The 24,529-nt window shown below is 41.0% G+C and overlaps 2 protein-coding genes across 3 annotated transcripts; both read left to right on the forward strand.

Annotated features, from left to right (window-relative positions):
* Positions 1–1,188: 1,188 nt before the first annotated feature.
* Positions 1,189–20,577, forward strand: LOC102058153 (disintegrin and metalloproteinase domain-containing protein 9). Its single transcript, XM_014279968.3, has 22 exons — positions 1,189–1,464; positions 4,179–4,276; positions 5,192–5,268; positions 5,887–5,965; positions 6,911–6,987; positions 8,588–8,807; positions 9,321–9,386; positions 9,468–9,539; positions 10,217–10,389; positions 10,886–10,970; positions 12,103–12,224; positions 13,106–13,277; positions 14,111–14,200; positions 14,703–14,898; positions 15,018–15,123; positions 15,323–15,497; positions 15,910–15,990; positions 16,616–16,721; positions 17,675–17,807; positions 18,245–18,308; positions 18,815–18,867; positions 19,211–20,577. Exons 1-22 carry the CDS (start codon positions 1,395–1,397, stop codon positions 19,287–19,289), a joined length of 2,394 nt encoding a protein of 797 aa, XP_014135443.1. The 5' UTR covers positions 1,189–1,394; the 3' UTR covers positions 19,290–20,577.
* Positions 19,311–24,498, forward strand: PSTK (phosphoseryl-tRNA kinase). Of its 2 annotated transcripts, XM_055720106.1 has the most exons (6): positions 19,311–20,999; positions 21,344–21,629; positions 22,004–22,202; positions 22,653–22,728; positions 23,194–23,287; positions 23,505–24,498. In XM_055720106.1, the coding sequence occupies exons 1-6, from the start codon at positions 20,649–20,651 to the stop codon at positions 23,708–23,710; spliced, it is 1,212 nt and encodes a 403-aa protein (XP_055576081.1). In that variant the 5' UTR covers positions 19,311–20,648; the 3' UTR covers positions 23,711–24,498. The 2 variants fall into 2 exon arrangements, with proteins under 2 accessions (XP_055576081.1, XP_027661291.2); XM_027805490.2 differs by having other exon boundaries at positions 20,706–21,629.
* The last annotated feature ends 31 nt before the right edge of the window (positions 24,499–24,529 follow it).

A 24,529-nucleotide genomic window follows, 5' to 3' on the forward strand; every position in this document is an offset into this window, starting at 1 on the left:
GAAGGCGCCTGCACAGGGGCGGCGGGCGGCGGGGCTGCGCATGCGCGGGCGGCGGGAGCGCGGCTGGGGCGGGGCGGTGACCCCCGCCCGGGGCTCGCGTCCCGGGATCGGCCTTGCGGGGTCCCGTCGCCCTCCCGCGGGGAGCGAAGGCTGGGGCGGGGGGAGCGGCGGTGCTGGCGCTGTCCGCCAGGCGTCCGAGCTCACACCCGGCGTGCGGCAGGTGCCAGCGCCGGGCCTGCCCTGGGGACCGCCCGGCCCGCCGAGCCGCCCGCCGACGGTGCACCGCATAGGAGACAGGCGATAAATAAAAGATGGGATTCATCGCATTTCCAGTAGGATCCCGGCTGCCGGGCAGGGAGCGCTGCGAGGCGGCCGAACGCCCGGGGACGCGGGTGCCGCCTTCCTCGGTGGGTGCCCGGCTGAGGGGCCGTAATTAGGCCGTGCAAGCGGGGCGGTGGATCTGAGCAGGCTTTGTACAAGCTAATATTTACTGATGCAGTCGGTTCTCTCCTTTTTTTCACTTAAGCCGTTGTTTGATGTAACTTACTGGCAATGGAAAAAACGGATTTGCTCTGTTTTAATGAATGAATGAATTAAAATTCATTAATGTAAATGTTTTAGCACGAAAACTGCTGTCTCAGTCTCCTTTTTGAGTTTCTAAATGCGCTTGACACCTCTGAAACACGTAGCAAATTCATCCTGTTTTAGAAGCATTTCTCTTCTGCGTTTGGTGGCAATGTGGTTGCAGGATGCCTCGGAGGACTGTTCTGATCCTGGAAGAGCAATGAGCTGCACAAAATTACTTTGGTGAGGAGAATTATCTTTAACATAGAAGGGGCTGGGTAAGATCCCTGGTTTGGGGACTTCCACATGTTTATGGGATTTCCATGCTTTCATACACATTGTATTTTTGATATTTTTAAAGTAAAGATGAAAAAATGGAGAACAACAAGCTGAAATTTCAAACAGTAGATTGTTTTATACTAGAGGTTTGTTAACTGAGCTGATAATAGCCAGTATAAACATCCTAAACATTGTATACGTTGGTAGCACTATTTTATGTTTCTAATCTCATATGATCTTACTGTGGTATCAAAGTCCTTTAGGACAAACCAGTTTGATCCCAGCATGGGTTGGTCCTCTCTCCAATCAGCGTTTAAGGACACGCTGCTTGTTATTTGCCTTAAGCTGCCTAACCAGGTTATTTTGCAAGCCTAATGGATTAAATTTTACTTCCCATTTCCTTAGCAGAGATGAAGTATCGGAGTACTTTTTCTGTTGTTTACCATCGGAGCAGACGGTTCTCATTCCTCTAGTTCCCTGGTGCAGAGCAGCTAAGAGCCAGGTACACAGTCTGCTCAGATGCTGTACTAGTTTCTCCAGCAAACCTAATCATGTTAAAACACAGCCTCTTTTTGTTCACTTTTGGACTAACTTTAACTGGAAAACCTTTTTGGATAAAAGGTAAGTTTTCAGTTTTTGTTACATACTCAGAAAGTTTCTCCAAGTCTTCTTGTACGCTCCAGTCCTGATCATAACGATGCACACCTTTCAAATCGAGTCATGGCTCTTCCCAGCTGTTAGGCTATTAGCTGACCTGCTAATTGAGAAAATCTTGTTCGGGAAAAAGGTGTCTGGAAAAGATTACGTGTTGAACGTTTTCACAGTTGAGCTCTTTGTGTTTGTTGTGGGGGTTTTTTTCTCCAGGATGTAGTAGGTAGGTAAATACGTCATCTTCCATACAGGACACGGGTGGTGACAACTGCAGTTACTGTCACTTTCATCAATAGTACAGACTGTAGAAAAAGATTTCTTCTTCAGGATTGTGAAGGAAATGCCTACAGTTCTGTTTTAGTGCCTCATTAACTCATTTCCATTTATGATTTGTCTTCAGATTTTAGATTTAGCTGTAAGAACCGAAATATTTCTTAGAAAGTGATATTTTTATGATGTGCATTAAAGACCTGCTTTCAGGTGTCAAAATTTAAATTGTTAGAACCGCGTTGCCACTGCTAGCTCAACACACATTTAACTCATGAAGCAGAATGGATTGTGTTATTTAGGTAGTGAAATTATTGAAGATTAAGGGCAAATTCAGAAGTAAATACTGAGTGCCAATATTCTTTGCAGACCTGTTCACTAACAGCAACTTCCACATTTTGATTGCAATGGCAGTCTTTAATGTTAAACATGTGCAGCCTGCAGCTAGCTTATAAAAGTCCTGATGTTACCTGATAGGTAGAGATCATCATTACACTGGAGAATCCTCCTCCCCACTTTGAATGGGTGATTATGTGGCTTCTTTGCAATTGTGAATTCCTTTCACAGAAACGTGGGAGGCTGAGGGTGAGTTTGTACTGCCATAAATGAGAAGAAGTCTCTTTGTTTCCTTATGAAAGAACAATTTAAGAGGGAAGAAACCACTTTTGTTGTTAAAACCCATGTTGTTGATTCTGTAGCCTGTTTAATAGCAACAGTTGTGTCTCTGCTGATTAAAGTCAACACTCAAACCAGACTGATGAGCTGACAAGAAAAAGAAAGATGAATTCAAGTTCACACATTTTTTTTTAAAGTCACTGGACGTTGGTTTTGACTTTATAAAACCACTTACCTGAAACCAGATATGTGGAAGACTTCTCATCTTTAGCTTCCTGCATTGGCATGATGTTCTGGAGATAATTGTGATATAATTTAAATGGCTACAAACCTTTTGCAAAGGTTTGACTGTCGCTTGAACAAACAAAATGCAGCGTTAGGTGATGGCAGGAGGCAGCACGGTGAGCCAAGACTATACATGCAGTGGGCGGCAGAATTATAGCCAGAGGACAACTGCAAGTATTCCTCATTCAGGGCAAGGGGGGAAGGAATACAAGTAAAGGCATTTATGTGGAACGAGAGGGCTGAAGGGAGCGTTGATTTAATCAAGGAAAGGGCCGAAAGAAGTAGAAGTATGAGCAAGAGGGAGAAGAGCAAGTGCAGGACCTAACAGCAACTAGTAGTTGAAGAAAGTAAGAAACATCCCCCAGTGTATTTAGGGACTGAAATTATTCTCCTGGAGATACAATATTCTCCAATTATCTGTCTAACAAGTTCTGAAATATCCTGGCAAAGTTGGGCCCGCTATTGAAAACAATTGTACCATACAAATTACACTAGGACCATTGTGTCAGCCACGCCTAGAGAGCCCTGCTGTAGATTTACGGATCAGCACAGTATTCCTGGCACCAACAAGGTGATTTCACAAAGCTTGAAGGAACTGAATTCCATTTGAGATGTTTGCATCTCTTGCAGTTAATTTTAACTGGCCAGCTACTTAAAAAATTACTGTGATGGCACAGATAGGTGGACAGAGATGGTAGTGTATAATTTTTTTGTCGTACATCAGGTTAAAAGCATAAATCATGGGAGAAAAAAAATGTTTCGAAAATTATAGACAAAATTAATAATCCAGAATAAGTGAGAATTAAGATTGTTTAAATCATGTGATAGTGTTTCTTTATGTGCTTCAGAAGAACCCAGCTTTAATCTGAAGTTAATTTTTTTAATCAATTCCTAAACTTTCTTCGTCACTATCAAAACATACACTGAATACAGGAAGGCATCTATTTATTTTATTTTAATTTTTCTTGTTCTTGGAGTTCTCTATTATGTTAGTGTCATATTCATTGAGGGGTTTATTTTTTAAAAGACTAATCAATTTGGTTTGATACTGTCTATATGAAGGAATGAGAAGAGTTTGACCTATTATCCAAGCTTATAATGTAACTAAGACCAAGAGTCAAAGCCAAGATTGCCAGCCAGTTTTGAACACCCTGTTAAAGAAAAGTTTTGCTTGAATTTGCAGGTTTTAGCACTTTACATCAGTTGTTTGGAGTGGTGTAACCTTGAGTACAGTCAAAACGGCATGAGGCCACATTTTAAACACTCAGAAATTAAGAGTAACATGGCCATGAATCAAAATGTTGATTTCTGAGACATTCCAAGCATAATCCAAGAGCTCTGGCACAGAGCAGCCCAAACTGAAGCATGGGCAGTCAGGTCCTGTACTGGTGAAATTACTCTTTCTCCATTTACAGCCAGATTAGAATGGTCTTTCGGCAATCACCACTGTGCAGCTGCCAACATAACAGCTTGCTTACCCTTTCTGATTCTTTAGACATTTCAAACTTTTTTTTTAGGTGTATCTTCTGAACAGACATCCAGACTTTCTACATTAGAAATAATTATTCCTCGAAGTCTGACAGGCAGAGAGAAACATCACCCATTTTTTCATGAGGTTTGTCATTCTACCTGATTTTTTCTTCTGATGTAGCTGTTCTTCCTGATACTGCCCTGTATTACACACACACATGCAATATATAGTATACATATTTTTGTGAAGAAATGCGCCCTGCACTCATTCTTTAGATTCTTAGTGTTTTCAACTAGTGTTGAGTATATTTGTTCCCCCAAATGTCTGGGATTTCGGTCCAAGCTAGCACCTTTCAAGCTTCTAGTCCTGTTAACAGCCTTATAAAACAGGAGGGAGAAGGAACATAAAGACTATTTCCATTTCCTCTGAGCTGGATTAGATGTTGAACTTGAACCATGCTGTATGTGTTATTTTACTCATGGAACCTGGCCTTTGGATAACCGGAGGATTTCAGCCATGTAGCACCTAAAGGGCTGGTGCTTGCTTTGTAGAAACGGTCCCACAGAGTCGCACAAGTTAAACAAATGAGTTAAAAGAGAAAGATCTGAGCCTTAATTCTTCAGTTCTGAGATAACTCTCTTTTGTGCTAGATAACGAGTCCATTACTGAAGTGACTGTTAATGAAATAACATTAGTCATCTTTGTGCAAACCAATTAAGGTAGAATCTGTGAGTTGTTCATCCGGCTGCCAATGATTAACATAAGGAGTGTCAGGAAACATGGTGTGGTCATTGGACGAGGAGTGCATACATGGGCCGTGCCCTTCTGCCTTCCAAGTGAAAATTTATACGGTAATAGAATTTAAACTTTCCACAGGGAAGAACGTAAAGTGTGCTGCTGAGGCCAAAATATAGAAGGCATGAGGGTTAGGAATCTGTGTTTGGTAGACACTTAAATCATACGTAGTAGCTGGACTGCTCTTCTCCAACAAAACATGGAAGGGACACAAACAAGTAGAAAAATCACCTGATTAAGTGGTATCTTTTGTTCTGTTTCCAGGAGCATTCAGATGACAATCTTTCTTACTCAATTAAAACCAGAAATGGAACATACCTTCTAAAACTGAAGAAAAATAAGTATGTGATGGAGTGTTCTAAGGAATCATACCGTCTTGGGAGTTAATTGCATACAGAGGAGTATTTTTGTACTGAAAAAATCCAGAGGAAAACATTTAAATGGCAGATTGTAGTAATTACAAAATTACTCTTAAACATTGTCTCTGTTATGATACAAATAGAAGGGAGTAATATTTTTTCTTGTTATGAAGAAATTTATTTCAATTAATTTTTTATTAGCAGCACAATATAGTACATTTCAGAAAATCCTTATGGACAATTCAAATTCAGTTCAGTGTTAGCTTTTTATTAGTGGGGGGCGAGGGTTGTTAAACATGTTGTATTTGAGGAAATTTGTCTGTTATTGTTGTTTCTCTTTCCTGAGCCTGTAATAGTCCAGGCCCTGATGCAACGTGGTCTGTTCAGATCCTACTCTAGAGGTATTTTAGTTAAAATATTTCAAAATAACTTATGTTCCAAATAATGCAGCTCATTTTAAGGTATTTTGTTTCACATCTGTGGATTTTCATAATGATTTAGCATGAGTGTGCTGCTAACAGAATGTAGTACTTACCAAGATTCTTGACTTTTCTTGCTTTCTAGACTGTTAAAAGAGCTGTAGTTTATTTTTGTTTCCAGAAAGCTTCTTAGTGAAGACTTTATGCTGTATACATATGGGGGAAATGGGAAACTGGAGGCAACACAGTCACAAAACGAGGTATTGTACATAACAAAATATTGCATCAGTTTCCTCAGACCAGGGAAGCCAAGCTTTATGAATTGAAGGCCACATGAACCATTTGATAAAACTGAGGATGACAAGGACGTGTGTGCATCTAAATGTATTTTCAAAGCAATAGCAAATGCACAACCATTAATTCTGAGTGTCTTTGTATCTCTATAATAGGACAGTGAAAACTGGTGACATTTTTGGCAGTAGGAGGGAAAATGCGAGTGATGCATGTAATGTAACTACAGAAGAAAAATATATTTGCTGGGAAAGAGGCTTTTGTGCGTTTTCACATTCGTAGCATTTCTGTTTAACCGATACAAAACGTAAGGTTCTATGTCTTACGGGGGAGTGGGCTGTTTATGGGGATACAGCACCACTGTTTTCCAGGGTGTGAAAGGAGATGCCAGGAGATTATGCCAAGACTGAATTTGAGCTACCTGATTAGGTCGCATTTCTGCAATTAAAGGTACAATGGCAGCACCAAAGCTCTGTCGGTTTTAGGTCCTGTATCAAACAAACCTTATAAATGATGTTGAACTTAATTTCAACTTTAAACTGCATGTGAGCTTAGTGAGACTTAATTGGGTGCTTTGTGCATGGGAGATCTTCTCAGATCAAGCCTTTGAGAGGAGTCTGTTTAAGAACAGGATGAGCAACGTAGATGAAAATATTTTGCTAAATGATGGTGGTGGGTTAAACTAAAAAGCTGTTGTTTTCTAAACGAAGGGACCAAACACTATTGTAGGTACTCACGTCAAGTAATATTTTACTCCAAGAAGGCTGGGATTACTTTTAGAATAGGGAACTCTGTAAATTTGTAACAGCCAGCCTTGATGTCATGCAAATAGAACGGTTAGTTAGAATGTAAGTTTGCATTTGAAGCCAACAGTCTTATTTTGTCATTAATTATGTGGTTTTGTTGCATTTCAGACACACTGTTATTATCATGGCACTGTTGAAGGAATTTCTGACTCAATGCTTGCTCTTAGCACATGTGATGGCCTTAGGTATTACCTCTTGCTTTTTACTTCAGGATAATTCATAGTGCAGTACCAAAGTAAAACAGTAAAAAACAGTTGCTATTCATCGTACTGCTGCAGAGAAAACACCATCCTATCTTGCAAAAATTTTTTACAAGTATTTCACCTTTTTGTAAAGCTGAAACTCTTTACAGGGTTTATAGTTTACCTCAGCTACCACTTTCCCCCCCTTTTCCAAAATTCCTTCACAGAAAGAAGATAATGCCAGAGGGAGCATCATCTAAATACAGGCAGAACATGGGCATGAATTGAGGCCTTCGTTACTTGATGCAAGTGTCTTGACCAGAGATACGTTTGTAGTAGAAATGCTGTCTGATGATGCTTTCACTGAACTTAAAACACTCCTGCAAACAATTCTGTCTTATGAATTAGGCACGTTTCAAAAGACAAACCATTTCCCTGAAAAAGTTTTGACCAAATTTGAAGCAGATTTTTGTGTTTCAAATACAATAAAATTACATTTATTTGAGAAACATAAAGGGGCCAGATTAATGCATCAAAGATGGTTGTGTTCTCCCTGCAGAATCAGTCCGTATGAGTTGGCAAAGGAGATGGCATGCACGGCAAATTGTGCAGATATTCAGGATGTTCTTAGAGCGTGTCCATGTTCCACTGTGTTCACTGAGCCTGGCTTTTTAGCAGGAGTTTGAACGTACTTGTCGGTTGTAGTAGCCTTGTTCAGTTTGATGGCTTTTTGACAAGCAGGAAGAGGCAAATGGGGCAAAGTTCACCCATCTCTCACGTACAGTAACACAGTGAGATGCCACTCACAATAAATGATATTTCCTGGTATTCTTTTAAATGAGGAATAAAATGGTCAACGTACTGGTACTCCAGGTAGTGCTGGATCTCACTAAACAGAACAGATACTTCATTTTGGCCGTTCTGCAAACTTACGCAGACTCAAATCCTTCGTTTACTTTGTATTCACATTTTGGAGGATCTTCCTTCACAAGACTGTAACTAGAGAATTCTTGTCCTAAATATAGTTTTGAGATTCTGGAGAACAAGATAATAGCTTCTCAAAGATTTTGGCACAGCAAATGGGCATGTATCAGGTGTTCCTGAGCCATGGACAAATGCAAAATCTTTTATACTTAGGGGCATTCAGCAGTGCAATACTGCTGTTGCCCTCATAAACACCCCAGTGATTGCTTGTAGCCTCTCTGTCTTAAAAGATACCGTTTTCTAAAATGCTGAGTTAGTTAGCTGCATGGGGCTAGAAGTGAGACTAAAGATCAGGACTAAAAGAGAACCTTTGCATCAGCTCTTTACCCACAATCCAGACTCAGTAACAATTTGGCTTTTTTTTTTTTTCTTTTCTGATTCAAGGAGCCCACACTTGTGTATGACTGAGTATTTTAAACAAGTTCTGTTTTGTCTTTTGAGAACCTGTTGGGCATTTGAACTTATATCCTATATTAAGATAATTTAAGATAATGACATATTTCAACATAGCGGTATGAACAGTTCTAGTTTTTAAGTATCCAGCTGTCATTCACTCACCTAGTCATAACCACAAGGGAAAAAACTGTGGAATAATTTTTCATTCTTTTATGATTATTAGAGGAATTCTCTACATCGGTGGCAAATGGTATGGAATGGAGCCGCTCAACACATCCAGCACATTTGAACACATGTTTTACCCATTGGAAGATATGCAGGATATCCCCTTCCAATGTGGTGTGCTGAACGTCAGCCTTCATCACGAGAAGATGTTTGTGAAGCACTCTGTGAAATACGTGTTCTTATCAAACAGTACCTCTAGCAGGGAAAAGCTTTTCAGGGTAAATACATTTCTGTTTCTCTCTTGAAAGCTGCAGTCTAAGCCATCTTGTCAATCTTTTCCAGCAGCCAAGGTGTCCAGAGCTTTGGCATGGTATTGCTGCTGGTGGGTTTGGCCTGGCAGGCCACTGCCTCGTGGCCTTCATTTTCGTGGACCCCAAACCGGTGAGAGTACTGCTAAGGAAATCCTGAAATAGGAGAACAGCACAATGGGAATTTAAGATAGCTTGAAGCAATCCTTTAGCAGAAGAGCAGAGTGCCCAAGACAGTCATGGGTATGACACGAAAGGCACGGAGCTGCCATTCAGCTCATGCCTCCCCATGTCTGACCACATGTGAATTACTGACATTCAGATGTTTATGTGGAAATCTAAGGCAAATTGACTTTTAAGGCCATATTAAAACAAATTCATCATTGCTTTGTAAACACATGAAATGAAAATCGTGAGAGAGATAAGTAAAAACCTGGAACTCATTATTTATTATGTTAACTTATTGTGCTTTTTAATTTGCAGAAGAAGCGAGCTGTCCTGCCACAGAAAAGCTATGTGGAATTATTTGTCGTTGTGGATAACAACAGGGTAATGATAACATCCAATGCTAAATACATTTTATTACTTCATTAAATTTTTTCTCTGACATTCTCATCTGCTATTTTACAGTTTTTGATGAAGAAATCTGATCCTGCTGCGGTGCAAAGGGAAACAGTTGAACTGATTAATTATGTTGATGGGGTAGGTCAGATACAGTAGTGTCTCCTTTATCATAGTTTTTTTCAAAAGAACAGCTAATGCAGTTCTGAAGCTGTGTTGGAATTTATACAACAATTTGTAACACGTTTAAGGCACATCATGAATTTATGCACAAGTCTTGTAGCAGTACAAGCAGGGGGAGAGATGCAAGATGTTTTAAAACAACTTCCATGTGCTCCCAGACTTTTGACTGCTCCAGGAACATGAGGTCTTTGCTATGTTTTACATTTCTAGGAAGAGTATTTCTCATGTATGTAGTTTTTTATCAAGCGAGCTGTCAGCACTGTGAACAATTCCATAAGCTCTCTGATCCTCTGTTCCCAGCTTCTCTTCTAGATAATTAGCTAAGGAAATGAATGAACATGGTCTTTTCAACTTCTCAAACTGAAAGATATACTTAGGTACCTTCACGAAGAAGATTTCCTTCAGTCATATATTCTTTCCTTATTTAGTCTTATATTATACATATTTTTATTTCGTTTGTAATGTATAAATGTATTTTAGTTTATAAATACAAATACATTTAGTTTCAAAGAAAATAAAGTTATGTCTCAATCATTATGTTCAGCATATTGTTTACTCAGTAGTAGTGATGTAAGCTTTCGTAAGTCAGTTGAAACAGGCTGATGGACAGTAATTATCATTATTTTTTTTCCCAGATGTATAGAGCATTAAACATCCAGATTGTTTTGGTTGGATTAGAGATCTGGACAGATACAAACCATATATCTGTAATGAATGGTTCAGCTGGAGATGTACTGAGTAGATTCGTTTCTTGGAGACAGAAAGATCTTCTTAAACGATCAAGAAATGATGTTAGCCATCTCATAATGTAAGTTTTCATTCAGTGGAAAAGCTAGCCATGCTGCAAGTGTTGTTAACGTATATGATTTGGGGTTTACATATGAATGAAAATATAACTGGAGTAAAATTCACTCACTTTCCAAGCTGTTTTAACCTGGAAAAATGACAAGGAAATATAATCAAGTCTTTATAGTTAATCAACTCTAGGTAGCTCTGCTTGGGTAAGGGGACTGGAGCAGACGACCTCCAGAGGTCCCTTCCAACCTCAACCATCCTGTGATTTTGTGAACTCAGAAGCACTGACACAGCAGACTTAGGTGACTGATCATTAATTTCAAGTTATGTTATTTGGATATTCATTATTAATTACAGTGAAATCCTGATATGGTGATAAATTTCTTCTTGACTTCAAGACGACCATATTTTGTCTTGCAATATTTGTTTCAAACTCATCAGTGTCTTTTTAGTAGAAATCCCCATTCATCCCCTCCTTCAACAACACCTTCAAACTGCTTTTGTTGCAGAGGGAGAAGTTCTTACGCTGGATCCATTGGAATGGCTTTTGTGGGTACTGTCTGCTCACAAGTCCAGGGAGGGTCAATCAGCACTGTAAGTACATAATGTTGTGGTTAAGGAAGAAACTAGCACAGGAGCTGCCAAACTGTCATAGATATGCTGCTAGTGAGACAAAGAGGTACCTGGACAACTGTAGGCTTTCCCCTGTGTATTTACAAAACCTAGAGTTGTAGTTACTGCTGTGGCCAGACATTGCTTCCACAGAGGTACCTTCCAGATCATGCTAATAAATAACGTGCACTTTGCTGACCTGTTTTGTCAATTCACTCTGGCCTTGCAGACTAGGCTTGGAGTTGTACGGTTTCTTTTAACTGGGTTTCTTACATGAAGACTTGTGCATATTTTACCTTTTTTTTTTTTCTTTTAAAGTATTTCCCAGTTTCTCTCTTCTCTCCTCTTCACATTCCAGTCCACTTAGCCCACGTAGTCCTGAAATAATTTTTTGATCACCTTTTGTAATTCATCTATCTCAAGATTGCACAAGAAAAGCCCATCCTCGTATCATTAAAGTTCATAAGCACAGTGGTTTTGGAATGGGAATACAGTTACAAAATAATGTGTATTTTTTTACTCTTTACATGGATGGAAAGTGAACATAGTGCACTTCAGTGTCTGGAATTCCCCACAGTAATGCTAAACAGGCAAAAATTTTAAACACAGCAAAATCAGTAAGAATCTAATTTTTTTCTCCTTCACCCCTGGGGCAGAACCGGTATCTCCAGCAGTTCCTGTCCTTACAATATGGATGCCACAACACTGTGGACAATCTAAGAAGTAGATTCTGTTCTTTAACTGTATGTCTGTCATTGAAGGCTCCATTGAAATCAGTGTCATGACTAATTAACTGTGTTAGAGTAGAACAGAATAGAATAGAAAAGAATAATTTCAGTTGGAAGGGACCTACAGCAATCATCTAGTCCAACTGCCAACTGTTATTATTCAGCATATGATCCTAATGGAAGGAATAGAAAGAGTGGCAGAATTGGGCCCTACCTGAAAATAAACGGTGACAAATTGTGTGTTCCCACTGCTTTTGCTCTACAATATCATTTAGTATTCTGTCTTCGTAGACTCTGAGATTTGTGGCTTGAATAAACCGGTAGGTAGAAACGCAGTATTTTCTTTAGTAGCACATTGTTTTTTTAACACTGATTCTCTTTATTAGTTGAATCATAACAATATGTTACGTCACGCTACAGTAGTTGCACATGAATTGGGGCATAATCTCGGAATGAAACATGACGATAAAAGGTGTCCTGCATCCTATATTATGCACAGCACAGATAAGTAAGACTTCCAGTTATTTTATTTTAACATTTGTTAGTTATCTGCAGTGACTATGCCTTATCAGCTGTGAAACTCCCATGAATCTTGAAGAACTTTTGTGAATGGGGAGTTGTTTGAAAAGTTTAATCACAGAAGTGAATTCACTGACTCGGGACTTGACATAATTTTAATTTATTTGAAATGATATCTGTTTTCCAATCCAGTCATTCTTTATTTGTAGCATTCCTAAAACCTTGGATTTTCTTAATTTTATTTTATTTTTAATGATAGTGTGTTGCTGGGTTTTTTACGCTGCTGAGAGTGCTTTACATATATTCACTGGGTTTGTGCAAACGTGCATCATTCACACAGAATCTCTTAACAGTTAATTTAAACAAAACCTCTCGGCTTACGTTTCTTTCAGTTTGTTTTTTTGGTTTCCCCTTAAGAGAAAAGGATCATATTATTTTGCCTGTCCACATTTGTATTAATAAATCAGGGTAATTGAATACTGGCCAAAACTACTGTTAGAAGATGTATTCCTGAGTTCTTAGGGACTCCATGTCAAGGTGAATGTCTGTCTGGAAAGTGTTTTTTAATTACGCATTTTTAGACTCAGTACAGACAAGGAATTTCTAAGGCCTGTTTTATAAAGGATGGCAGAATGGATAATCTGATGGTCTCTCTGGCTTATAAAAGTCCTTGCAGTTATGTTATACGTAGTATATTTAACTTCTAGTACTGTACTGTAATGCAAAATAAAGTAAAAATGAAGTATCTCATGATCTCTTAGCATTATGAAACATGTTTATTATAGACTGACAATATTTTAAGGGTTTGAGTTGTATTTTTTTCCTGTAAGCAAAATATTTATAATAAAAAAATAATGTTATGCTTTCCAGTGGATCCAGGAATTTCAGCACCTGCAGTGCTGATGATTTTGAGAACCTTATTCTAAATGGAGGAGGACACTGCCTTAGAAATCCTCCCAAACCAAGTAATATTTACAAAGAACCTGTCTGTGGTAATAATGTGGTAGATAACGATGAAGAATGTGACTGTGGCAAACCACAGGTAATGAATGAAATTCAACTGTATACTTGTTTTATGTTGTTATGGTTTATGTTATATTTGTTGTATAATACTGGCCTTTTGGTATCCCTGATTTGCCTTAATAGAGGACTTAATTTTACATTTTTGCAAGCAATATGAAGTTAAATCTTAGTAAAAGCCTAAAATCATACTTTGATTTTGCTATAAACTCAGTCGAGGGCTACTGGCCTTCACAGAACTTTGAGGCAATGCTGAGAAAGAGGTACCTTTCAGCGAAGAGTATGTGGAAACACCATTTTTGTGCTGGTTTTAGTAACATGGATATTTCTGTTACATAAAAGAGACAACTCATCTACAGAGGAAAATGTCCCTCAAAGAACGGGATACATTGACTCGTTCTTTAGAAAATAAGTGTCTCAAAAAAGACACCAATAAATCGAAAGGCTGTCAGCAAACACTGCTATCTTCAAAGTTACTAAAAGGTACCAACATTTCCCTACATCAAACTGCTAGTGTAGCAGAAAAACGAGATGGGCGAAGGGGTGATAAGAAATGTTATTTAAAAACCGGTCTATTCCGCTTCTTTTAGTGTCCGCTTAAAGTTTAAACCTACCCTATAACCCCTGTGCCACAACACGTCAGAACAGATGTTTTTCTGATGACTTGTAGTAAAGAAATACAGACAAACTGTCTATTGGTTTCTGTTAGAGCAGAACGCTGTCAGCCTCTGGGCATGCCAGAGAGATGGCGTGTTTAAAGTTTCCTTTCTCCGTGCACTTGGATTGATGATGTACTTTCCTAGCTATACAGTGAGGTAAAAACATTGTGTCCCCTTCTCTGTGCTTGTTCTTCAGGAATGTACTAACCCTTGCTGTGATGCTGCAACCTGCAAACTCACGCCTGGATCGCAGTGCGCTCAAGGACTGTGCTGCAAGAATTGTAAGGTAGGCTGTTTTATTTAGCTAAATTGATGCTATTTCCTAGTGTTTTTTAATGTTTTAAAAGAGGTATCACAGTACTCTTGACATATTATCACATTATCAAACTACATTCACCAGCAGAGTATGTAAACAGAGAACACATGCCTAACAACTCTTGACTAGCAGCGAAGAAATAAAATGTAATCTGTGTCATCCCTCGTAGGACGCAGGAGCAATCAGTAGAAGTGATCTCCATTGTGCAACACCAAGGCTGTGATAGTTGGCTGCTTGTTAATTTGTACTTGTGTACGCATTTGCACTATTTACCCAAGTCCTCTGCAGACTCAACTCATAAACTTGTGGCCACACCACATGACACTGAAGTTTTAGATATTCATTAGCTATCAATCTGAAAAAATATTTTATCTTCTTTAAAATCACAAAAGGTTCCCAGCTGTCCTTGTTTCACATTAGAACTTCTGTTGTTCCAAAATAAAAGTCGGGTGGCATTCCTCTCTGGTTCTAGTTTAAAGTGGCAGGAGCCGAGTGCAGATCGAAAATGGATTTCTGTGATCTACCTGAATACTGCAACGGAAGCAATGCCTACTGCCCAGACGACGTTTATATCATGAATGGTTACCCATGCAACAACATGAAGTCATATTGCTACTATGGAGTATGCCAGAGTTTTGATTCACAATGTGAAGCTATATATGGAAAAGGTATGTTTATAATTTAATGTAAAGAGACTTGTAGTCTCCTAATAGACAGTTCTGATTTTTCTTTCTCATATTTTTAAGACAGTGTACTGGCTTACTAAGTTTCACTTTTTTTTGTATAGGAGCACGAAAAGCACCTGATGTATGCTTTGAAAAAGCAAATATTAAAGGAGATAGATTTGGAAACTGTGGAATGAGTGGTGGAATGTACAAGAAATGTCCTGTTCAGTAAGTCACCAGCAAATAAAAGCTAACCTTGAGATGTTCAATGTGAAATATACATTCTGTTACAAACTCTTAAAAGCATGAGATTTAAAAGATTATTTCCTTGACGTGCAAGCTAAAAACTTTGACTGGATGGTGTATTGCACTGATTCAGGGTTTTTTTCTGTTCACCTTGTGTCTGAGTGTCATTCATTCAATACAGGCATAGTCTGTGCGGCAAGGTCCAGTGCACCTCTGTTACTCTTCAAAATCTTCCTGCTTGGAGTGTTGTCAATAACGCATCTGGTGTTTTATGCTGGTCTTCTGACTTTGACTTAGGATCAGATGTCCCTGATCCTGCTCAAGTCCGTGATGGAACTGCCTGTGGAGAAAAGAAGGTAAGATGAATCACAGCAGCATTACAGGATATATTCCACCAACTGGAAAGTTCTTAACTTTCAAAAGCATTACATAGCTCTCTTATTTTTATGCCATAATATAATAAAAAAATCTGCTTTTTGAGATGAACATATGCAATGAATTAGCTCTTCAAAAACTGGTATGCTACAAATCAGTGAAGTACATTATTAGTTATTCAAATTACTCACCAAAATGCATCCACAGACTTAAGAAAATCTGAGACAAACACAGCTATAGAACTGTGAAGTACTGAATGTTCTAGCAGCCCTTTTTCTTGACATTTAAGTAAAAGCTTTAGACTTGTAAACATATACATTTATATTGTATATTTATAAAAGGATGGGATTTTTTGAACTTTTGTGTTTGAAAGACACTAACTACTTTTTCCAGGCCTGTGTAGGTTTTGAATGCGTTGATGCAAGTCGTCTGGGCTACAACTGTGATGTAAAGGAGAAGTGTAACGATAATGGGGTGAGTAGATGGCGTTTTCATGCCCTGTTTCTAGAAGACAGAGATAGGTGCAAAATCCCTGAATAAAAGCAATAACCAGCCAGATGGATTTGGTTTTTTTCTCATCTGTATGAAAAGTTAAGTCCGCTTTTTAATCTGTAATTCATGTTGCCAGTATACTGTAAACCTCTTAGCACTAACACTGAAAGAGATTTCTTCTGAATTGCCCTAGGGATTTTTCTAATACTACTGAGCTGTTGAACTGTAAAGGGAAAATGTTCCTTTGAGGAGGACACGCTAGTGATTCCTGATGTATGTCTCCATGAAAAATCAAAATGGAGTCCAAAGGTTATAAAAGTGTCTTCTCTGGACTGTAATCTATGGCAGGCGAATAACAAAACAGAAGGTTAATTTCTATAGAGAATTAACTTGCGCTGTCAGTATCCCTCAGTGTTTTGGGATGTTATGGAGGGGGAGAGCTTATTCCCAGTTAATACTTCATGTATTTCTATGCAATACTGTGCAGTATTTCTTGTTTCCACATGCAATTCTTAATGTGGAACTCCAAATATAATACTGGAGGTTGAAGTGGCAGCTTGCAGAAAGGCATTGTTCATTTGACTAATCCCTGTCATATGGACTGTAGGTGTGTAACAACAACGGGAACTGTCACTGCAATTCTGGATGGGCGCCTCCGTTCTGCAACGAGTCAGGCTACGGCGGCAGTGTTAATAGTGGTCCAGCTCACATAGGTAGGCTAGTGAAACTGGCCTTCATTCTGTCCGCACTGTCTGGTAAAATAACTACTAATAACTAATGGGTGCGTGCATGTGTGTGTGAGTCTCTTTTCAACTGTTTTTTTTTACTGTGTGGGACACTTAATCATGGGCTGACTTGAAAAACAAACATTATTATCTGATGTGCTTGTTAGTAGACATCAAGGAAGCTGGTCCAAGGGAGAATTTGACCTCTATTTACTCTAAGATAAAAAGCAATACATTAGTTCCCTAGAATTACTGTTACATTTTTTAAATAGTTAGATATTTACTTAGGTATTTAAAACAGAGTTCTGATAAAATGGATGTAATAGAGGAAGACCATCACTTGAGAATGAAACCAGCAGCCTTTTTATATGGAAAGGGTCCTCACAGGAATGAGAGGGGTTAACAAGGTGCATTGGCTCATGTAAGAGCCCTGAAATTCTGCAGAGGGAAAATGGAGTAGATTTTGCTGGCCTTTACACTGAGAGACCATGCAAAACCTTTTCCCTCTCTTTGTTCACAAGCAAAGTTCATCATCTGTAGCTTTGTGAGGCAAAAACCAATCCATATTATGAGAAAGGGAAAACATGGTTTGTATTAAAGGCTTAGGAAGGCAAAGAAGACATGCAGACCAGTTGTGGGTAAGCAAATACAAAATAAATTTGTCTGCTTTAGAATTCTTGAAAAAATACATGGAAAAGGGTAATGTTTGTACATCATACAACATGGGATGAGTAAGGCAGAAAGAATTGGTAATAACATAAGGCCATATCCTACTTTTCTGATCACAGCATTTTATAAATTTCAGTGAAATTACTAGTTTTAATCCATAATAATTTGAAGATTGTAGTTTTTATAACAAAAGGTGGTTTAGCAGAAAAAATGCTTTAATATGAGGTTAAACAAGATTATTATTTTAAATTATTTCGATTATTTTTCTCTAGATACATCACTTCGGGACGGTCTGCTTATTTTTTTCCTCCTTGTGTTGCCAGTTGTAATCATTACTGTATTAGCAGTAATGAAGCATGATGCAATAAGAAGAAGGTTTTGCAGGAAAAGCAGAAGACAACACAGGTATTTTACTTATTACAAATGCGTATTTCAACACTTTGGAGCATCCTCCAGATTAATTCAGCAAGCCTGGTAGATGCTTTAGCTAGACAATGAATTCCATACCTCCGAAAAGAAATAGACTTTGCTGCTAATAGTAATAGTAGGTAGTTTAATAGCCAGTGCCCTGCTATTAGGTAGTTTAGGCCAGATGCTCCAGTTGTCACTTCTTGAGCATTTTTTCCCAAAATATATTGCACTTTTCTAACTGTTACTGATAATTGTATTGCATGGACACAGGGGCGTAGCACACTGAAATTATCTGTCAAGGCCAGAAAGGGGTGGAGTCAGAAACAGAATCCAGATCTCTGAGCTATAGACTTGTCCCTTGAAAAATGCTGCATCCCTGATGGCAGTTAAACCAAACGGGGATTTTCCTGATGATGTGGTTTTTATTTCAGGGACAACAATGTGCAGCAACCAAAGCAAAGTAACGGCCCAAGTCATAACGCAAGAAATAAACAGGTAAGATAGATGCATACTTGCATTATTTTACGTTGAGTAATCTGAATTATACAGTGCCTTTTCTCTAACATAGTTACTGATGACTTTGTGGCTTTCTGATACATTGAAACCATCTGAATATATATTATTTAAAATAATTTATAATGTGTTAGACAGGATTTCTGTTTGGGTACGTATGAGCTTTATTGCCTGCCCTGTCAACACAGGCTGTGAGTGGTATGGGATGGAACAGGCTGCAACTTAGCAGAGCAGCCAGAAATTGAGCTCTGGGTTCTGTGGCCACGTACCAGAGAAGCTGCTTAGCCAGGCTGTATATCTAGCTCTCATAAAACAAAATAAAAATTATCAAAACAAAATGTTGTGGAGAATATGGAGAATGTATCAGGAAATAAAAGTTTTCTAAATTTTCCAAATTCTAAAATGCCATTAGCTTAATACTGAATAATTAGCTACACTTTGAAATCTGTGTTTTCTGTTAACCTGATCTTCTGCAACATCTTTTCCAGCCTGCCACATCAAGTCCTGATTTTTTGACAACGTTGCATTTTCCTGGTCCAAGGTTTGTAGTATTTAAAACCACCTTTACTTCATATTTGCTATGTTTACATTGCTGTATCAAGTGAAGTTCCTAATGTCTCATGTCCCACTTAGGAGGATTTTTCATGCAGCTGCGTATGAGCTGTAATAGATTAAATGCTTGAAGGAGAAATGTTGATTTACTGCTTGTATAGAAAACATAACAGCACATGTAAATGCTACAAGGGAGAGGGAGGGGTAGAGAGAGTTAAATATATGCATAAATGCTAGCAACTGTATTAAAATTATAAAGAACTAGTTTAGAAATACCAGTCAGTTGTCTCAAGCCATGAAATACTTCACAAAATGTGTTTTCCACACTTCAGGCAGCTAGCACAGACCCAGATTCCTGCAGCTCCTTCAGGACCTCAACAACCCCCACTCCCACCTACACCAACCGTCTGAAAAGTTTCTTGGGAACCCTCACCCAATTCTGACAAGTAACTGGTCTGAAAAAAACTTAAAGATTGCAATCCTCCAGTCCTCTCCTCTCCTCGTGTAGCCAAAACGCCTTCGGAAAGCACGTACCTCTGGAAAAAGACCTGATGCCAAGAGGCACCAAACACAGATTTTGTAACACCCCATTGTTTTGCTAATTGCTGCTGGCTATATTTGTGCCTCTTCTGCCTCACCTCTTGATTATTTTTAAACCAAAAGCCTGAAGTTCAACTCTTGTTAGATTAAATCTGTAACAGCATCTGAGAACAGGACGCTTCTGAAGTGCAGCTTTACTTGCAGGCCAAAGAGAAGTGAATGCAGTTATTTACAGAGTTTATTCTCCTCTAGTCATACGCCGCTGTGAAAATTAGAATGTAGATCGACCTCTTGGGAAGCCCGCAGTCTGCCCAATTCCCAGAGCGCTGTCTCAGCAGCACACGCACCGCAGCTGCACCCCACATGCCAGGCTCGCCGACAGTTCCCACGCGTTGCTCTGAGCCTTGTCCTCGGCGCAGCCCAATCAAAGCTGGGACCCAGATGCCACCCCTCACGACCCACTGGCCACGCTACCTGCCAGTTCAGGTAGTGTATGAAAGTAACCTCATAACACTAGCCGTGGAAACAAACTCAGTAGGTAATGTATCTGAGTCTAAATGAAACCAGCCCATCTCTGTTGCTACAGAAAAGGTGGGGTATCAGGAAACAAATTATACAATGTAACGATGGTTTAATGGTTACTGGTTACCACAAATTGCGATTTTTGCTAAAAACTGATTCAACTACAAAGCCAACAGGTAACTTTCATCATGCTAAATGGGACAATTGGAATCCTGTACTGATGTAAAAGAAAATACATGTAGCGACAGTTTGTCAAAACGGCAACTAACTGAAAAGAAGCTGCTACGCAGAGACAAACTCATGGGCAAGACCAAGGCTGCTGACCAGCCCGTACGTCGCGGGGTAAATCGCACCGTGCAAACTTTGGGGTACGAGCTAGCGCGTGGGGCAGGGCACGGAGCCCGGTACAGAGCCGCCTCTGCAGAACGGGCCTCTGCCCCCTGTGCTGGCCGCCTCACCGGGGGCTGGCCGCGGGACCCAGCGCGTGCAGGCAGGGCCGGGCTCTGCCGAGGGAGCGTCACCGTCCTTAATTCCTCGGGATCTTTAATTGCTGTTATCACGTATCCCTATCGCTTAGGCCTCACCAACAAGCGCAGTATGAATTACCGCAATTTAAAATAAATCATCAGGGTCCGCACAGGTAGTAGCATCTCGATTTTATGTTCGTAACAGACCCCACGGCCGGGCTCGCGCAGCCGCCCGACTCAGATGCAATATTTAGCTCATTATCCAATTAACCGGCGAGTGAGGCCGGCGGTTCCCGCCCCGCCCCGCCCCGCCCGGCGGCCCCGCGCATGCGCAGAGCGGCGGCAGTCCCGGACGGCTACCGGGCCGGTGGCGGCGCTGGCGGCGGCGGCGGAGCGGCGGGGCGGCGGCGGGCGCGCGCGGGTGGGGCTGTGCGTGCTGGGGGGGCTGCCGGCCGCCGGCAAGTCCACGCTGGGCCGCGCCCTGCGCCGCCGCCTGCCGCAGCGCCGGGGCTGGGCCTGCGCGCTGCTGGCCTACGACGAGCTGATCCCGCCGGAGGCCTTCCGCCCGCGCGAGCCGGGGGCGGGGCCGCTGGTCAGTGCGGCTCTCCGCCTTCCCGCGGCGCGCCCTCTGCTCTCATTGGCCACCCGAGGCGCCGCTCAGCAGCGTCACTGGCTGCGCGACGGCCGTTGCCAGGCAGCGCGGCGCGTCCCGGGGCCGAGGCCGGGGCCGAGGCCTGGGGGGCGGCGGAGGGCCAGGGCCGGGGCCGGGGGTCGGGGCCTGGAGAGCGGCGGAGGGCCGGGCGGGCGGCTGGGGGCCGGGGGGCCGGAGCCTGCCGGAGGGCCGGGGCCTGGGGAGTAGCGGGGGGGGTCGGGGCCTGGCAGGGGTGCTGGAGCGGAGCGGCGCGGGCCCTCACCCCTCGCTGCCTTCCCCCGCAGCCGCCCTGCTGGAAGCGGAGCCGACGCGAGCTGCTGCAGTGCCTGGAGCGCGTCCTGCGGGCGCTGCTCGGTGAGGACCCCCAGGCCGCCCCCGCCCCGCCGGCCGCCTGGCACCGCTTGCTGGCCTGCTGCCAGCGGCAGGGCCTGCTCTGCCCGCCGGAGGGACAGGCCGGACCTGGCCCTTGCTGGGCACCTCCAGGCACGTCTAGGCCGCTCTACCTCATCTTGGATGACAATTTTTATTACCAGAGCATGAGATATGAGGTGTACCAGCTGGCTCGAAAATGTAATTACTCTTTGTTCCTACACACAAGAACCTTTTCAGCTTTGTTGGAAATTCAGCGTGCTTTAACTCCCATTCTTTACATGCTCATGTGGAACATTTGTAACTCTTAATTGTTAGATTCCTGCAGTACAGTAAGCATCACCTTTATTACTGCGTCATTAGAAATGCTAGGTCACTCCAAACCATTCTTATATGTGTTGATCTCAGAAATTACTACTTGAGCAGCCTGGAAGGTAAAATTGTTCATACTCATTTCAGGCTCAGAACTAGTGTAGAAATTCTTCATTTATGTAAAGCCTTTCTCCTGCATGTTGCACTTAGAATGTTTTGCTTTAATAGCTTAAAGGTAAACTCGGCTGTTTATGTTCTTTTAGATTCCTTGAGCTTCTGCCAGTTATTTTTAGAGTGTCCACTTGAATGCTGCTTGCAGAGAAATTGTCTAAGAAGCCGTCCAGTACCTGACCAGACAATATATCTAATGGCAAGAAAAATAGAAATGCCAGATCCCAAGAAGAACGCTTGGGAACAGAACAGCCTCATTCTGAAAAGTTTGGATGGCGCTCCAGAGGATGAGTATGCTACCGGGTTGATGCTGGGGTTTTCACTAAGTACCATTTTCATGAACGGGGGGGTAGAAGCTTTTCACTGTGCCTGAACAGTATGTAAAAAACATTCCATATGGCGATTTTTGGAAGCCTGTCAGCTACACAGAATACACGCCAGTTGTCAGGAACTCATGGCCATCATTCTTTGCAGAGTTAACCTCCAAACTGTGTTACTAAACTGCTGCTGAAAATCTATGTGAATTGTCTGAAACTTTTAAGACTGGAAATAATTGGCTGTAGTTTTAGCTGTAATTGTTTTTCATCTAACTTGCTGTATAAAGATTATTTCATTGATTGCCTCATAAATTTAACTGGACTTGCTTTTTTTTCTGTGATGAGGTGTCATCACAAAATGAAAGAAAAATCTTCAGCGAAACTGTTTGATTAATGTGGTTTACTCTGTTATTTTTTTTCTTAGTGAGCAGATAATTAGTTTGCTGGCCACTGCTTTGGAAAATCCAGTGAAGCAAAATGAGGAAGACACTGAGCAAAAGGTAGCAAGGCTTTTCTTCACTGTTGCAGCTCTTTCGGATAATGGTGAATGAGCAAGTTAGTTAATCCTGAATTGTATTCAGAACACCACAATGACAGAAACTGAGAAAAGCAATTGCACTTCTTGATTGCAAAAGCATACACAAAGAGTTAATCCTATTTCAAATGGGTACTTCTATCACCTTATTAAGTTAAGCGACTAAACTACCTTTAAGAATACTGTTATATGTTCTAGAGTAGTAAAAAGGTTTTGGAGCTATCACATCACACTAAGGAAAATAATGTTCACTTCTTAACATCGCACATACCCACCTCTGAATTCAACAGAGCAGGTGCGCACTGCACTGGTCATCAAGTTGCTGCTAATGTTTTACTTGTTTTCAAAGAGTACTTCAAATGTTGATGGCAGCCTAAATCAAGTTTAATGCGTTTGCACATATTCTTCCTCTGTTGGTCACCCTGGCTAGGAAGCAGATCGAGCAATCTGTGCAGCTAGTGCTGTCCATCAGGCTGATCAGACGTGCAGACGAATCATCTCTCAGGCAATGAAGGATGCAAAAGGTACGTGCAGCATGTTCTAGGTGCTAGCTGGCAACGTAAGACTAAGCCTATGAAATTCCCTTGGGGTAAACTGTTAAGGAATCCCAACCCTGCGGGTGTGACCAAAGCAATCACCTTCTTCCAAAGTCTGGTCAAAGTTACTTGTAGTGCGAGTCAAGAATCTGTAAATTTTATCTTTAAGGATCACGTTAAAATTTCAGCTTTAATTTTCTTTTAGATAAAAACATACTCCCAAGTGAGATGAAGAGCCTGGCAGAAGAGCTCAACAAACTCAAAGCAGAACTTCTGGAAGACTTGCGGCAAGGAAATAACTTGAAAAAACAAATTTGCATACAAAATCAATATTCAGACCCTGCTGCAAGTTTCATCTCTGCATTCCAACATGGAGCAAGCAATGTAGTTAATAAATATATTTTAAAATAATGACATAGAGAATGGTGGTGTTTTCTAAGAGCCCAGAGTGTTTATTCCTTGAGCAGTACCACTGAAAGCATCTAAGAGATAAAGCCTTCTCCTTTGGAGGCTTGTGCCTCGTCTAACTCTTCCTCCCTTATTATGAAGAGAAACAGTCTAGCGTACTTTGAATACCAAGCCAAAACCAAACCATCCTTAGATTTTATTGAAATTTCACAGAATCACAGAAAAAGTTAGCCTGGGGGGAACACATAGAAGTCACCTAGTCCTGTTTCCTGCTTACAGCGAGACTAACCCCGGTCTGGATCAGCTTTCCCAGAGCCTCCTTCAGCTTAGGTTTAGAAGAGCACGTTGGATGGTGACCTGCTGTGCTCTGTCAATCGGCTACCTGAGCACCTCCAGAGAATACATGCCTGGGAAGGTATAAAACCAAGAAGCGAGATGGGATGGCTCTAGGCTTCTCTGCTTATTTCCCTGACAAACTGCAAAGAACCAGAAACTTGAGAACTGCATGCATGTATGCACGCATGTAGGATTAACTCCGATGTCAACTTAAAACGTGGTGCCTTCAGAGTTGCTCATAACAACATACACAGAAGTTCCATAGGCAGCGACAACCACCTCACCACGATAAAAACTGATTTCAGACATACAAACGCTCTTGATAAAAAGGGGATCCGAGTATGAGGAAACAAAAAATTTGGAAGATGACCAAATGTGCAAGATTAACAGCAGAAAGGAAAAGAAGCACGTCCTATGTCAGCAATAAAATGAAGCCTTTTCAATTAGAGTAGACAAAACAAAGGCACTGTTCCTTGCTTACCCAGC

This window comes from Falco cherrug, chromosome 9 (assembly GCF_023634085.1).
Source record: "Falco cherrug isolate bFalChe1 chromosome 9, bFalChe1.pri, whole genome shotgun sequence".
In the NCBI taxonomy this organism is placed as follows: Eukaryota; Metazoa; Chordata; class Aves; order Falconiformes; family Falconidae; genus Falco; species Falco cherrug.